Source organism: Lampetra planeri, unplaced genomic scaffold (genome assembly GCF_965212315.1).
Source record: "Lampetra planeri unplaced genomic scaffold, kcLamPlan1.2.h2 scaffold_169, whole genome shotgun sequence".
In the NCBI taxonomy this organism is placed as follows: domain Eukaryota; kingdom Metazoa; phylum Chordata; class Hyperoartia; order Petromyzontiformes; family Petromyzontidae; genus Lampetra; species Lampetra planeri.
This window is the reverse complement of record NW_027614424.1, coordinates 33,249-50,633: the sequence shown is the minus strand read 5'-3', so window position 1 is coordinate 50,633 and position 17,385 is coordinate 33,249. Positions and strand designations below refer to the sequence as shown.

General features: G+C 42.7%; 1 protein-coding gene and 1 long non-coding RNA gene across 2 annotated transcripts in view; one reads left to right on the top strand and one right to left on the bottom strand.

Annotated features, from left to right (window-relative positions):
* The window catches only part of LOC144739755 (uncharacterized), a gene marked incomplete at its 3' end in the record, with an annotated part of 130,317 nt that extends 119,415 nt beyond the window's left edge, over positions 1-10,902 (bottom strand). The window contains exon 1 of the mRNA XM_078622657.1: positions 10,332-10,902. Within this exon, the coding sequence (XP_078478783.1) occupies positions 10,332-10,350 (19 nt within the window). The remainder of the gene's footprint in view (positions 1-10,331) is intronic.
* Positions 10,903-11,076: 174 nt separating this feature from the next.
* Positions 11,077-16,477, top strand: LOC144739756 (uncharacterized). Its single transcript, XR_013589508.1, has 7 exons — positions 11,077-11,236; positions 11,330-11,402; positions 11,498-11,570; positions 11,666-11,738; positions 11,834-11,906; positions 12,008-12,072; positions 13,367-16,477. It is a non-coding gene; the product is annotated as an uncharacterized LOC144739756 (long non-coding RNA).
* Positions 16,478-17,385: the final 908 nt, after the last annotated feature.

The window sequence follows — 17,385 nt, the reverse complement described above, 5'->3', positions numbered from 1 at the left end:
TTTCGTGTGCCTGTATACTCCTCTCTCTGTGTGCCGTTGTGATGTCTGCCTGCGTGTATGTCGGTCTATAGTTTTCTAGTTAGATTTTTGTTGCTATTTTCTTTTATGCCTGATGATGATTGCTTGTGTTGCAATCGAAACGTCGTAATGTGTTGTTTTATTTTGATTTATTATTTTATTTTTAGACGTGACTTAACCGAAAAGAACCAAAGAATAATTCCTGCAGTCACGAAAGCTCCCAAATTAAGATTGTACGGGTACCCGTTTGCGACCCTGGTGCGGCCGGGTACGGGTACAGGTAGGCCGTGAGTCACCGTTTGTCACTCATTTCCCAACGTCTTGTCTCTTCTCACAATTCAAGTTCCTAGAATCAACCCACCCGCGCCTGCAACATGGCTTCATCCCAGAGGTCGCAATCAGGTACCCGATATCCGTACCCTACCCGTACGCGGCCGGGTACGGGTAGGGTACGGGTACGGCCGGGTACGGGTACCCGTTTGCGAACCAGCCCTTGCATATCAACATCTGCAGGCAGTTTTCACCAGCAATGATTAAAGCGAGCTTGACTCTGCTGCTGCTGATGAGTCACTGAATGTCAAAACCAGCCCTTGTTATAATCAACATCTGCAGGCAGTTTTCACCAGCAAGGATTCAAGTGAGCTTGACTCTGCTGCTGATGATGATGAAGCACTGAATGTCAAAACCAGCCCTTGCATATCAACATCTGCAGGCAGTTTTCACCAGCACAGATGATTCAAACTGATGAGACACTGCATGTTGAAACAAGTCTTTTCCTCTAAACGTCTGGCAGTTTACCAGCCTCGATTAAAACGAGCCGAACTCTGCTGATGAGACACTGTAAATGGAAACCAGCCCTTGCCCACAAACATCTGGCAATTAACCAGCATTGATTCAAGCTGACGAGACACCCACTGTCAAAACCTGTCCCTTCCTTTCCCACAAACATCTGGCAATTCACCAGTCATTGATTCAAGCTGATGAGACACCCACTGTCAAAACCTGTCCTATCCCACAAACATCTGGCAATTCAGCAGCATTGATTCAAGCTGATGAGACACCCACTGTCAAAACCTGTCCTATCCCACAAACATCTGGCAATTCAGCAGCATTGATTCAAGCTGATGAGACACCCACTGTCAAAACCTGTCCTATCCCACAAACATCTGGCAATTCAGCAGCATTGATTCAAGCTGACGAGACACCCACTGTCAAAACCTGTCCTTCCTCTCCCACAAACATCTGGCAATTCAGCAGCATTGATTCAAGCTGACGAGACACCCACTGTCAAAACCTGTCCTATCCCACAAACATCTGGCAATTCAGCAGCATTGATTCAAGCTGATGAGACACCCACTGTCAAAACCTGTCCTTCCTCTCCCACAAACATCTGGCAATTCAGCAGCATTGATTCAAGCTGATGAGACACCCACTGTCAAAACCTGTCCTATCCCACAAACATCTGGCAATTCTTCTTGGTTCTTTCGGTAAAGTCACGTAGAAGGGAAGTAATAAAATAATAAAAATAAAACATAATCAAATAATTCTCACGACGTTTCGGCCACAACGCAAGCAGCGGTCCTCACCTGAGGACGGCTGCTTGCGTTGTGAGGACGGCTGCTCACGTCGTGAGAATTATTTTATTATGTTGAATTTTTATTATTTTATTACTTCCCTTCTACGTGACTTTACCGAAAGAACCAAGAAGATGAATCCCTGCAGTCACGAAAGCTTTAAATCGAAATCTGGCAATTCACCAACATTGATTCAAGCTGACGAGACACCCACTGTCAAAACCTGTCCTATCCCACAAACATCTGGCAATTCAGCAGCATTGATTCAAGCTGACGAGACACCCACTGTCAAAACCTGTCCTATCCCACAAACATCTGGCAATTCAGCAGCATTGATTCAAGCTGACGAGACACCCACTGTCAAAACCTGTCCTATCCCACAAACATCTGGCAATTCAGCAGCATTGATTCAAGCTGACGAGACACCCACTGTCAAAACCTGTCCTATCCCACAAACATCTGGCAATTCAGCAGCATTGATTCAAGCTGACGAGACACCCACTGTCAAAACCTGTCCTATCCCACAAACATCTGGCAATTCAGCAGCATTGATTCAAGCTGACGAGACACCCACTGTCAAAACCTGTCCTATCCCACAAACATCTGGCAATTCAGCAGCATTGATTCAAGCTGACGAGACACCCACTGTCAAAACCTGTCCTATCCCACAAACATCTGGCAATTCAGCAGCATTGATTCAAGCTGACGAGACACCCACTGTCAAAACCTGTCCTATCCCACAAACATCTGGCAATTCAGCAGCATTGATTCAAGCTGACGAGACACCCACTGTCAAAACCTGTCCTATCCCACAAACATCTGGCAATTCAGCAGCATTGATTCAAGCTGACGAGACACCCACTGTCAAAACCTGTCCTATCCCACAAACATCTGGCAATTCAGCAGCATTGATTCAAGCTGACGAGACACCCACTGTCAAAACCTGTCCTATCCCACAAACATCTGGCAATTCAGCAGCATTGATTCAAGCTGACGAGACACCCACTGTCAAAACCTGTCCTATCCCACAAACATCTGGCAATTCAGCAGCATTGATTCAAGCTGATGAGACACCCACTGTCAAAACCTGTCCTATCCCACAAACATCTGGCAATTCTTCTTGGTTCTTTCGGTAAAGTCACGTAGAAGGGAAGTAATAAAATAATAATAAAAAAAACATAATCAAATAATTCTCACGACGTTTCGGCCACAACGCAAGCAGCCATCCTCACAACGCAAGCAGCCGTCCTCACAACGCAAGCAGCCGTCCTCAGGTGAGGACGGCTGCTTGCGTTGTGGCCGAAACGTCGTGAGAATTATTTTATTATGTTTAACTTTTATTATTTTATTACTTCCCTTCTACGTGACTTTACCGAAAGAACCAAGAAGATGAATCTCTGCAGTCACGAAAGCTTTAAATCGAAATCTGGCAATTCAGCAGCATTGATTCAAGCTGACGAGACACCCACTGTCAAAACCTGTCCTTCCTCTCCCGCAAACATCTGGCAATTCAGCAGCATTGATTCAAGCTGATGAGACACCCACTGTCAAAACCTGTCCTATCCCACAAACATCTGGCAATTCTTCTTGGTTCTTTCGGTAAAGTCACGTAGAAGGGAAGTAATAAAATAATAAAAATAAAACATAATCAAATAATTCTCACGACGTTTCGGCCACAACGCAAGCAGCCGTCCTCACCTGAGGACGGCTGCTTGCGTTGTGAGGACGGCTGCTCACGTCGTGAGAATTATTTTATTATGTTTAATTTTTATTATTTTATTACTTCCCTTCTACGTGACTTTACCGAAAGAACCAAGAAGATGAATCCCTGCAGTCACGAAAGCTTTAAATCGAAATCTGGCAATTCAGCAGCATTGATTCAAGCTGACGAGACACCCACTGTCAAAACCTGTCCTTCCTCTCCCAAAAACATATGGCAATTAACCAGCATTGATTCAAGCTGACGAGACACCCACTGTCAAAACCTGTACTTCCCTTCCCACAAACATCTGGCAATTAACCAGCATTGATTCAATCTGACGAGACACCCACTGTCAAAACCTGTCCCTTCCTTTCCCACAAACATCTGGCAATTCACCAGTCATTGATTCAATCTGACGAGACACCCACTGTCAAAACCTGTCCTTCCTTTCCCACAAACATCTGGCAATTCACCAGCCATTGATTCAATCTGACGAGACACCCACTGTCAAAACCTGTCCCTTCCTTTCCCACAAACATCTGGCAATTAACCAGCATTGATTCAAGCTGACGAGACACCCACTGTCAAAACCTGTCCTTCCTTTCCCACAAACATCTGGCAATTCACCAGTCATTGATTCAATCTGATGAGACACCCACTGTCAAAACCTGTCCCTTCCTTTCCCACAAACATCTGGCAATTCACCAGTCATTGATTCAAGCTGATGAGACACCCACTGTCAAAACCTGTCCCTTCCTTTCCCACAAACATCTGGCAATTAACCAGCATTGATTCAATCTGATGAGACACCCACTGTCAAAACCTGTCCCTTCCTTTCCCACAAACATCTGGCAATTCACCAGTCGTTGATTCAAGCTGACGAGACACCCACTGTCAAAACCTGTACTTCCCTTCCCACAAACATCTGGCAATTAACCAGCATTGATTCAATCTGATGAGACACCCACTGTCAAAACCTGTCCCTTCCTTTCCCACAAACATCTGGCAATTCACCAGTCATTGATTCAATCTGATGAGACACCCACTGTCAAAACCTGTCCCTTCCTTTCCCACAAACATCTGGCAATTCACCAGTCATTGATTCAAGCTGATGAGACACCCACTGTCAAAACCTGTCCCTTCCTTTCCCACAAATATCTGGCAATTCACCAGTCATTGATTCAAGCTGACGAGACACCCACTGTCAAAACCTGTACTTCCCTTCCCACAAACATCTGGCAATTAACCAGCATTGATTCAATCTGATGAGACACCCACTGTCAAAACCTGTCCCTTCCTTTCCCACAAACATCTGGCAATTAACCAGCATTGATTCAATCTGATGAGACACCCACTGTCAAAACCTGTCCCTTCCTTTCCCACAAACATCTGGCAATTCACCAGTCATTGATTCAAGCGGGCTTGACACCAGCGGATTAAGTTACGTAAACAATTTGAACAACCGGGAGCATCCGACGGAGAGCTCCTTGAGTGAAAATCATGGCCCGGAGATAAAACGATGCTATTATTTTACACGCTTTTAATTAACTCACACCGTCCGTTGTGGAATCCTTAAAAAAAAATCTTGTAACTCAATTTTAACCCACTTCCCAATGTGCTATCGACTGCAAACTTGGTATACTTGTGTCACACTGATGACAATACCATATTCTATCACAAAAAATAAAAAAAACATTTTAAACATTATTTTACTCGCTTTTAATTAACTCACTCCGTCCGTTGTCGAATCCTTAAAAAAAAATCTTGTAACTCAATTTTTATCCACTTCCCAATGTGCTATCGACTGCAAACTTGGTATACTTATGTCATGCTGATGATAATTCTTTTAGAAAAAATAAAAAAATTACATTTTACACGCTTTTATTTAACTCACTCTGTCTGTTGTCGTATCCTCAAATCACGTAACTCAATTTCAACCGTCTTCCCAATGTGCTATCGACTGCAAACTTGGTATAGGTGTGTCATGCTGATGACAATACTATATTCTATCATTAAAAATTTTAAAAAAATTTTTTTATATATTTTTTATATGTTATGTTTCGGCTTGGGTCTAATTGTCCACGCTCAACTGACGTTGGCTGTAAATCACCACGGCCCCTCACGTTATGGCAAGCTTCGAGGCCACTTCTTCCATTACTAGTACGGTACATTTCATTAAAGCGTTATTTTTTAAAAAGTTTTTTTTTAATAAATATTACTTAATTCTAGATTTGAAGCTTTCGTGACTGCAAGGATTCATAACTCTTAGGTTTTTTCGGTAAAGTCACGTCAAATAATAGCGTCGTTTTATCTCCGGGCCATGATATTCACTCAAGGAACTCTCTGTCGGATGCTCGGATGTTGTTCAAATTGTTGACGTAACTTAATCCTCTGGAGTCAAGCCCGCTTGAATCAATGACTGATGTATTGCCAGATGTTTGTGGGAAAGGAAGGACAGGTTTTGACAATGGGTGTCTCGTCAGCTTGAATCAATGCTGCTGAATTGCCAGATGTTTGTGGGAGAGGAAGGACAGGTTTTGACAGTGGGTGTCTCATCAGATTGAATCAATGACTGGTGAATTGCCAGATGTTTGTGGGAAAGGAAGGGACAGGTTTTGACAGTGGGTGTCTCATCAGATTGAATCAATGCTGGTGAATTGCCAGATGTTTGTGGGAAGGGAAGTACAGGTTTTGACAGTGGGTGTCTCATCAGCTTGAATCAACGACTGGTGAATTGCCAGATGTTTGTGGGAAAGGAAGGGACAGGTTTTGACAGTGGGTGTCTCATCAGATTGAATCAATGCTGGTTAATTGCCAGATGTTTGTGGGAAGGGAAGTACAGGTTTTGACAGTGGGTGTCTCGTCAGCTTGAAGCAATGCTGCTGAATTGCCAGATTTTGATACAGCTGTCGTGGCTGTGACGGTTCCACCTGAAGACGGAGGCTTGTGTTGCTTCCGAAACGTCGTGAATTTTTTAATTTGTTTTATTTTACTTTTATTAATTAAAATTTTTTACCTACGTGACTTTACCGAAACAACCTAAGAGTATGAAATATTACTTATTTATGGCCAAGTTTCACCACCACGAGTGTCAGACCAGAGGCCAACGGCGAAAGTTGAACAGGACAAGGGCAATGCCACACGCATCAGGGCATTGATAGCTATGGGTGCCAGCAAGGGTAAAAACCTATTCTAGTTTTCCATCCTTTGATCGTCAGGGTCGAGATAGATTCCATGACCTCCTGCAGACCAGGCGAGGTAGTTAACATCTCCTAGCCACCGTGATGATGAGAGAGAGAAACACGCAGACTCCAAATATACAACAGCAGGCATCGTCAGGGTCGAGATAGAACCCACGACCTCCTGCATACCAGGCGAGGTAGTTAACATCTCCTATACCCACAGACTCACACAGAGACCTACAGACTCACACAGAGACCCACAGACTCACACAGAGACCCACAGACTCACACAGAGACCCACAGACTCACACAGAGACCCACAGACTCACACAGAGACCCACAGACTCACACAGAGACCCACAGACTCACACAGAGACCCACAGACTCACACAGAGACCCACAGACTCACACAGAGACCCACAGACTCACACAGAGACCCACAGACTCACACAGAGACCCACAGACTCACACAGAGACCCACAGACTCACACAGAGACCCACAGACTCACACAGAGACCCACAGACTCACACAGAGACCCACAGACTCACACAGAGACCCACAGACTCACACAGAGACCCACAGACTCACACAGAGACCCACAGACTCACACAGAGACCCACAGACTCACACAGAGACCCACAGACTCACACAGAGACCCACAGACTCACACAGAGACCCACAGACTCACACAGAGACCCACAGACTCACACAGAGACCCACAGACTCACACAGAGACCCACAGACTCACACAGAGACCCACAGACTCACACAGAGACCCACAGACTCACACAGAGACCCACAGACTCACACAGAGACCCACAGACTCACACAGAGACCCACAGACTCACACAGAGACCCACAGACTCACACAGAGACCCACAGACTCACACAGAGACCCACAGACTCACACAGAGACCCACAGACTCACACAGAGACCCACAGACTCACACAGAGACCCACAGACTCACACAGAGACCCACAGACTCACACAGAGACCCACAGACGTGTTTAGTTTGGTGTCCTTCCACCGCACCTCTGATTGGCGCAGTTGGCTATGTACAGTGTGAAAGAAGTTCAACACATATATACACAGCCACCACAATCACCATCACAACTCCCACCACCATCATCATCACAACCACCACCACCACCACCATCATCACAACCACCACCACCATCATCATCACAACCACCACCATCATCACAACCACCACCATCACCACCACCATCATCACCATCATCACAACCACCACCATCACAACCACCACCATCACAACCACCACCAGTGTTTATCATTCAATTTAAACCTCTGGTGTGCTTGTACAAGTTGTAACATTAACTCGAGTATTTCAAATTAACAAAGACAAGCTTTTACAAAGGGTACTTTAACTACAATCTGTACATTGTATTTAGTTTTTTATATGTAAACCAAACACATGGCAGGCCATCCTGTGACATTAATAAAAAATAAAATGATCGTAGTGATAAAACCGAAAGTCGTGCCAATCACTCAAGTTTAATGTCTTTAAAAAATTTAACCCGTAAAAACAAAGTTTTTCACTATAAATCCTTTATATGCGTGGCGGCTAGAGTCCTCTCGTCCTCTGGCTTGAGATGGCTGCCACCTATGGGTCAGATGATTGCCTGCCACCATTAAGCAATTGGTAATTAAATAAAATTTATTTTTTCCTAAAAAGTGTTACATTTTGGAGAAAAAAAATTTCACGAAAATAAATTGTCACGCACAACGAGTCTGTGTGCAAAACGTCAGCTCGATTGGATCACGGGAAGTGGGTTAAAAAACGACCGAAAGATTTGCACGGTCGTAAGCACGCAAGCAAGCAAGCAAGCGAACTTAATATAAAGGATTTAAAAAGTAAGTAGCGAAGTGTGCACACGACTGTACATAGAACACATTTACACAACACAACACACAAACTCAGAGTTGAATAACAATCGTCAAAAAGAGTGTAACATCTGTACTAAAGTCAAGGCGTGTACATTAAAAAACATTAAGTCTTTTCCTCACTCTCTCTCTCCTACTACAAAGTCAACTGTATACGTCACTGCTATCTCAATTACGAGCAGTGGAAGAGCAGGCCAAGTTCACTTGGTAACTTTTTAACACAATCGTCGTACGCGAAGCTTCGTAAAACTTCTCGCGAGAAAGTCATATACACACTTATATATATTATATATACTGAAGTAATAAAATAATAAAAATAAAACATAATAGTGAGAATTGTTTTATTATGTTTTATTTATTTTTATTATTTTATTACTTCCCTTCTACGTGACTTTACCGAAAGAACCAAGAAGATGAATCCCTGCAGTCACGAAAGCTTTAAATCGAAATATATATACTGACATATTATATACACAGTGTGTGTGTAATGTAGTTTTATATACAATGTGTGTAAAGTGTAATGTATATGTGTGTGTAATGTAGTTATACTGTATATGTGTGTATGTGTGTAATGTAGTTATACTGTATATGTGTGTATGTGTGTAATGTAGTTATACTGTGTATGTGTGTAGTGTAATGTAGTTATACTGTATATGTGTGTAGTGTAATGTAGTTATACTGTATATGTGTGTGTGTGTAATGTAGTTATACTGTATATGTCTGTGTATAATGTAGTTATACTGTATGTATATGTGTGTGTAATGTAGTTATACTGTATATGTGTGTGTAATGTAGTTATACTGTAAATGTGTGTGTGTGTAATGTAGTTATACTGTATATGTGTGTGTGTAATGTAGTTATACTGTAAATGTGTGTGTGTGTAATGTAGTTATACTGTATATGTGTGTGTAATGTAGTTATACTGTATATGTGTGTGTGTAATGTAGTTATACTGTATATGTGTGTGTAATGTAGTTATACTGTATATGTGTGTGTAATGTAGTTATACTGTGTATGTGTGTGTAATGTAGTTATACTGTATATGTGTGTGTGTAATGTAGTTATACTGTATATGTGTGTGTGTAATGTAGTTATACTGTATATGTGTGTGTGTAATGTAGTTATACTGTATATGTGTGTGTGTGTAATGTAGTTATACTGTATATGTGTGTGTGCGTAATGTAGTTATACTGTATATGTGTGTGTGTAATGTAGTTATACTGTATATGTGTGTGTGTAATGTAGTTATACTGTATATGTGTGTGTAATGTAGTTATACTGTATATGTGTGTGTAATGTAGTTATACTGTATATGTGTGTGTGTAATGTAGTTATACTGTATATGTGTGTGTGTAATGTAGTTATACTGTATATATGTGTGTGTAATGTAGTTATACTGTATATGTGTGTGTAATGTAGTTATACTGTATATGTGTGTGTAATGTAGTTATACTGTATATGTGTGTGTGTAATGTAGTTATACTGTATATGTGTGTGTAATGTAGTTATACTGTATATGTGTGTGTGTAATGTAGTTATACTGTATATGTGTGTGTGTAATGTAGTTATACTGTATATGTGTGTGTAATGTAGTTATACTGTATATGTGTGTATGTGTAATGTAGTTATACTGTATATGTGTGTGTGCGTAATGTAGTTATACTGTAAATGTGTGTGTGTGTAATGTAGTTATACTGTATATGTGTGTGTAATGTAGTTATACTGTATATGTGTGTGTGTGTAATGTAGTTATACTGTATATGTGTGTGTGTGTAATGTAGTTATACTGTATATGTGTGTGTGTAATGTAGTTATACTGTATATGTATGTAGTAAAGTAGTTATATGTGTGTGTGTAAAGTGTTATGTAGTTATATTCTGTGTGTATAAAGTGTAATGTAGTTATATATATGTGTGTAAAATGTAGTTATATAAACATTGCACTGTACCTTCTTTATTGACGGGCATCTTTAAATGTCCCTTGGAGGTGGTGGTCGTGGCGCGATTGTTGAAAGTTTACAAACCAAAAAAAAACTTTAAAACAAAATAAAAAAAACTCGGCTCACTCTCCTCAGATATTCAAAGCGTTCGATCGCAATTCCCTCAAAATAATAATAACTAAACACAGCAACAACAAGAATAACTAAATAAAAACTACGTTAGCTCTCAAACTAACACAACAGCTGCAATAATAACAACAAAATAAAATAAAAACTACGTTAGCAGCACCAGCGAAGATGTTTACAAAGACGACGGCGAAGATGGCAAGAAGCGTAAGAGAAACCTCGTTAAAGTAACGAGAGAGAGAGGAGGTGACGAGGCGTGGATTCCCTCTTAAATTAAATAGTTTGTTGATGATGATGATGGTGGTGATAGTGAGGAAGTCGTCGTAGTTGTTTCGTTTCACTCTCCTCTCTAAATCTCTCAGTATCCACAACCACAGCCGCCGACACAGCCTTCAAAACTTATTCTCTCCCCCCCTCCCTCACCACAACCAACCACAACCCACCACCACCACCCACCACCAACAACAACAACTCCACAAATGGCGGCAAACGGCGATGACGACGAAGTGAAGCGATGGGGGTGAAGGGCGGGAGAGGAAACCTCCCCCACGACTCTCCAGAAGCCGCCACAGTCGCCTCGACCATCTTACTGAGGGAAATGTGAAGTCTGCAAACACACTGGGTGAGGTTGTTGTCAAGGAATTGTAATATTATAATATATAATATACGGTGATTGTGGAGGTATGAGAGGATAAATCTTCCCTTTCCTCTCTAACTCCTCAGCCGAAGCCGCTAGCAACGCGTGGATCATCTTTCTGAGGGAAATACGAACTCTGCAAACACACTGGGTGAAGTTGTCAAGGAATTGTAATATAATACAACTATTGTGTATACAGTGATTGTGGAGGTCTGAGATGATAAATCTTCCCTTTCCTCTCCAGCTCCTCAGCCGTAGCCGCTAGCAACGCGTGGACCATCTTGCTGAGGGAAAAGCGAATTCTGCAAACACACTGGGTGAGGTTGTCAAGGAATTGTAATATAATAAAACTATTGTATACACGATGATTGTGGAGGTCTGTGAGAGGATGAATCTTCCCTTTCCTCTCCAGCTCCTCAGCTGAAGCCGCTAGCAACGCGTGGACCATCTTGCTGAGGGAAAAGCGAACTCTGCAAACACACTGGGTGAGGTTGTCAAGGAATTGTAATATAATAAAACTATTGTATACACGGTGATTGTGGAGGTCTGTGAGAGGATGAATCTTCCCTTTCCTCTCCAGCTCCTCAGCTGAAGCCGCTAGCAACGCGTGGATCATCTTGCTGAGGGAAATGCGAACTCTGCAAACACACTGGGTGAGGTTGTCAAGGAATTGTAATATAATAAAACTATTGTATACACGGTGATTGTGGAGGTCTGTGAGAGGATGAATCTTCCCTTTCCTCTCCAGCTCCTCAGCTGAAGCCGCTAGCAACGCGTGGATCATCTTGCTGAGGGAAATGCGAACTCTGCAAACACACTGGGTGAGGTTGTCAAGGAATTGCAATATAATAAAACTATTGTTTACACGGTGATTGTGGAGGTATGAGAGGATGAATCTTCCCTTTCCTCTCTAACTCCTCAGCCGTAGCCGCTAGCAACGCGTGGATCATCTTGCTGAGGGAAATGCGAACTCTGCAAACACACTGGGTGAGGTTGTCGTCAAGGACATTAAACATTATAACACGTGCGTGTTTGTATTATAGTCAGAATCTGTATTTATTACTGGAGGAGGAAATCCGATAAGCTATAAAGCTCTTCCCCCCCCCCAAAAAATGCTCCAGTATGTTAAAATAAACTATACAAACTCACGATAGGTGTATCGTTGGACTTTTTTCGCACCGTACGTAGCCAACCGTGTTAATGCAGAAACGGGTAAGTAAGTCGGTGTATTGATTTGTGTTTGTGCAGTATTTTTCATTTCTCATTTGGTGACGGCTATTTATTTTTTGCGCTGATTTCTCTTTGCTTCCATTGATGTTTGCTTTCACCACCCCACTCACCTCACCCACCAACACCGCTTACCCACCTACTCACCCACTCAACCACCCACCCATTCACCGACTCATCCACCCACCCATTCACCGACTCATCCACCCATTCACATACTCACCCACCCATTCACCTACTCACTCACCCATTCACCTACTCACCCATTGACCCACTCACCCACCCACTCACCCACCCACGCACCTACTCACCCATCCATTCACCTACTCACCAACCCATTAACCTACACACCAATTCACCTACTCACCCATTTACCTACTCACCCATTAATTCACTCACCGTCCCCACTCAACCACACATTCACTCTCTCACCCACACACTCATTGATTAATTCACTCACCAACCCTTTCATCCACTCACCTACTCACCCACTCATTCACTAACCACCCCCACTCAACCACATATTCACTCACCCCCCCCCCCCCATTCACTCTCACCCACCCATTGATTAATTCACTCACCCCCCAACACTCTCAATCACCTACTCGCTCACTCACCACCCCCACTCACCCACTCATTCACTCTCTCACCCACCCACTCATTGATTCGTTCACTCACCAATCCTCTCACCTACTCACCGCCCCTACTCAACCACACATTCACTCACCCACCCATTCACTCACCCACTCATTGATTCATTCACTCACCAATCCTCTCACCTACTCACCGCCCCTACTCAACCACACATTCACTCACCCACCCATTCACTTACCCACTCATTGATTCATTCACTCACCAATCCTCTCACCTACTCACTGCCCCTACTCAACCACACATTCACTCATTAAATAATTCAGTCACTCACCCAACAACTCAATCACCCAGGTCACGGTTGCGAATGACAGTCCTCTCCCATGTACATTTGTAGCGTTCCAATTCAGAGACACTAACTAGTAGGAGGTGTTTTCCCTCTTGTTTATTCCGGCTCTCACAGCCACGGGGGATCACTCCATACCGGTTCGGGACATCCAACATGCCTCCATGACCCACAGCTTGAAGAGGCGAAGACCACGACGACAGCAGCACAACGAGTTCCACTCCCGATGGCAGCAGCCCCGACTGTGGGTCGGAGCTCGTCCTTTTATTCAACGGCTTTATTTAACATTCACTCGTGTTTAAATTTTGATTTAAAGCTTGCGTGACTGCAGGGATTCATATTCTTGGTTCTTTGGGTAAAGCACGTAGAAGGGAAATAATAAAATATTAAACAATCAAAATTAACACGTAGCAGGCTTTTGCGACCAATATTAATAATCAACGTTTTTGGGTTTAGATCGCGTTATTTATAAATGTGTCGTAACCCTCCACCACCCGACACGGCCAATCAGTAAAAAAAAGTGTCATGTTGACAAAAGACAAAATAGTTCACTGCTTTAGCCCACCGGTGTGTTGAAGCGTGAAACCACAACATTTACAACACACCGGTGGGCTAAAGCAGTGAACTATTTGTCTTTTGTCAACGTGACACTTTTTTTACTGATTGGCCGTGTCGGGTGGTGGAGGGTTACGACACATTTATAAATAACGCGATCTAACCCAAAAAGTTGATTATGAACAATCAAAATTCTTACGACGTTTCGACTGCAACACAAGCAATCGTCATCAGGTGTGAAATCCACAGCAAGAATTTTTTTTAAAAAGTGGCGTTTTTTTCCTAACGTCAGCACCACGAACAGCGATTTTTTAAAATCCTTTACATTAAGTTCGCTTGCTTGCGCGCTTACGACCGTGCAAATCTTTCGGTCGTTTTTTTACCCACTTCCCGTGATCCAATCGAGCTGACATTTTCCACACAGACTCGTTGTGCGTGACAATTAATGTTCGCGAAAATTTTTTTCCAAAATGTTACACTTTTTAGGACAAAAATATTATATTTAATTACCAATTGCTTAATGGTGCAATGCAATCATCTGACCCATAGGTGGCAGCCATCTCAAGCCAGAGGACGAGAGGACTCTAGCCGCCACGCATATAAAGGATTTATAGTGAAAAACTTTGTTTTTACGGGTTATACTTGTTCGTGGTCAAATCTTGTCATCTAAAAGTTAGTCTACTTCCCGTTGCCCAATCAATTCCACATTTGGCACACGTACTCAGATCCGGTGACGATGCGTGCCCGTATCAAAATCGGCATCAATTCATCAATTAATTGCCTCCTTTCAAGCAATTACAATTTTAGTATGGACGGCTTATTAATTATATATTTTGTGCGGGTTCAAAAACGCGGCGGTCACTAAACTGTGGAATCGTTTCCCACAAAAAGCAAGCACCACGTGTCTCAGGCGCCATTGACCAGAGGTCGCAAACGGGTTTTGTTTCCTTACCCGTACCCGGCCGGGTATGGGTTCCCGTTCCGTACCCGTACCCTACCCGAAATGAGTGACAAACGGTTACTCACCATTTCCCATAAATATGCTAAATTCCTCTTGATATGCAAATTCTTTTGTCGAAGCGCCCTTTCCCCCCCTCCCAACCCAGCTTATATATGTGCTCCAAGCTCGTGTGCTGTTTCATTCAGACGCTGTCTCCCCGACAGACCTGGTTTTCACCTGAGGACGGCTGCTTGCGTTGTGGCCGAAACGTCGTGAGAATTATTTTATTATGTTTTATTTTTATTATTTTATTACTTCCCTTCTACGTGACTTTACCGAAAAAACCAAGAAGAAGGTTACTCACCAGTGACTCACGGCCTACCCGTACCCGGCCGCACTAGGGTCGCAAACGGCTACCCGTACCCGGCCGGGTACGGGTAGCCGGGTATCGGGTAGGGTACGGGTATCGGGTACCCGGTTGCGAACTCTGCCATTGACGTACTTCTCGACCGTCAGGCGAAGTTGTTAATAAAAAGTTTTTTAAATATATTTTTTTAAACGAGTTTATTTCTTCCTGTTCACATACCTGTCAAGCCCTTATCAGTGCCCTAACGTATTACGGACCAATTCGGACCTCATTGGTCACCCCGTGTCCCTTATACATCTTCAACCTTCACCCTACAAAGTCCTATTGCAAGGAGAGAAACACAAAAAATAGACACTCACCAATAGTACACTCACCACTAGTACACTCACCACTAGTACACTCTCCACTACACTCACCACTAGTACACTAACCACTAGTACACTCACCACTACTACACTCACCACAACACTCACGACTAGTACACTCACCACTACACTCATCAATACTACACTCACCACTAGTACACTCACTACTAGTACACTCACCACTACTACACTCACCACAACACTCACTACTAGTACACTCACTACGACACTCACCAATACTACACTCACCACTACTACACTCACCACAACACTCACCACTAGTACACTCATCACCACACTCACTACTAGTACACTCACCACTACACTCATCAATACTACACTCACCATTATTACACTCACCACAACACTCACTACAAGTACACTCACCACTACACTCACCAATACTACACTCACCACTACACTCACCAATACTACACTCATCACCACTACACTCACCACAACACTCACTACTAGTTCACTCACCACTACACTCACCAATACTACAATCACCACTACTACACTCACCACAACACTCACTACTAGTACACTCACCACTACACTCATCAATACTACACTCACCATTATTACACTCACCACAACACTCAACAAGTACACTCACCACTACACTCACCAATACTACAATCACAAGGAGAGAAACTCAAACAAATAAACAAAAAAATAATGCCCGTATTTTGAAACGGCTGTACGCCGGTATGGACATGAAAACTGATTTCTCGAGTACAGGAATACGGGGTAAAGCGTATGGGTTGACGGCTAAGCATTAAGGGCATGAGATGTGTTGAAATATTTTTTAAATTTTAAATTTGTCTGGAGCAATTGAGTAAAAAAATAAAACCGCCCTTCAAAAAAAATGTGTAAGCGTGCTGAACGACAAACGCCGTTTTATATATAAAACAAAGTTTCACTTTTATAAATTATCAGTTCATGAAGGCTGTCTTCGCCAGGCAAAACGTTGTCAATAAATATAATAATGAACATGATGTGATTTTTTGTTACAAATGTATTTACTATATACAATCAAGACGCCAACAACTACTCCAAACATTTGTAAATTTCTGCAAAAACGCACAAAAATTGTTGACTTGATTCAACTTCTTATACATGATTTGGAGCTTTCGTGACTGCAGGAATTACTTTTACTGGTAGGAACGAAGTGAACCAGCCTACAATAGATTATATCGTCCGTCCGTCCGATGTCCGATTAGGTATAGCAACATCGCCCCCTACTGCAAACACTTGGCAGGACCCTACAAAAACCTTTAGACTCAGTGACGCTTTCCTGGCTAAACAAGTGTAACATTCCCTTCTAATTCCCTGAGATAGTTTTTAATTAAAACATTTAAATTAAAAATTAACTCACAGCGGCCTAAAGCCTACAGCTAGGCCTAAAGCCTAGAACTAGGCCTCAAACTCTTCCTTCGTATCGTCCGATTAGGTGTAGCAGCATCGCCCCCTACTGCAAACACTTGGCAGGACCCTACAAAAACCTTTACACTCAGTGAGGCTTTCCTGGCTAAACAAGTGTAACATTCCCTTATAATTCCCTGAGATAGTTTTTAATTAAAACATTTAAATTAAAAATTAACTCACAGCGGCCTAAAGCCTACAGCTAGGCCTAAAGCCTAGAACTAGGCCTCAAACTCTTCCTTCGTATCGTCCGATTAGGTGTAGCAGCATCGCCCCCTACTGCAAACACTTGGCAGGACCCTACAAAAACCTTTAGACTCAGTGAGGCTTTCCTGGCTAAACAAGTGTAATAATACATGATGTTTATATTCTTTAGTTATTCGTTCCTACCAGCCCACCCCGCAGGGACCTGTTTGGTTCTTTCGGTAAAGTCACGCAAAAAGAAAATAAATTAAAGAATAGAATACGACGTTTCGATTGC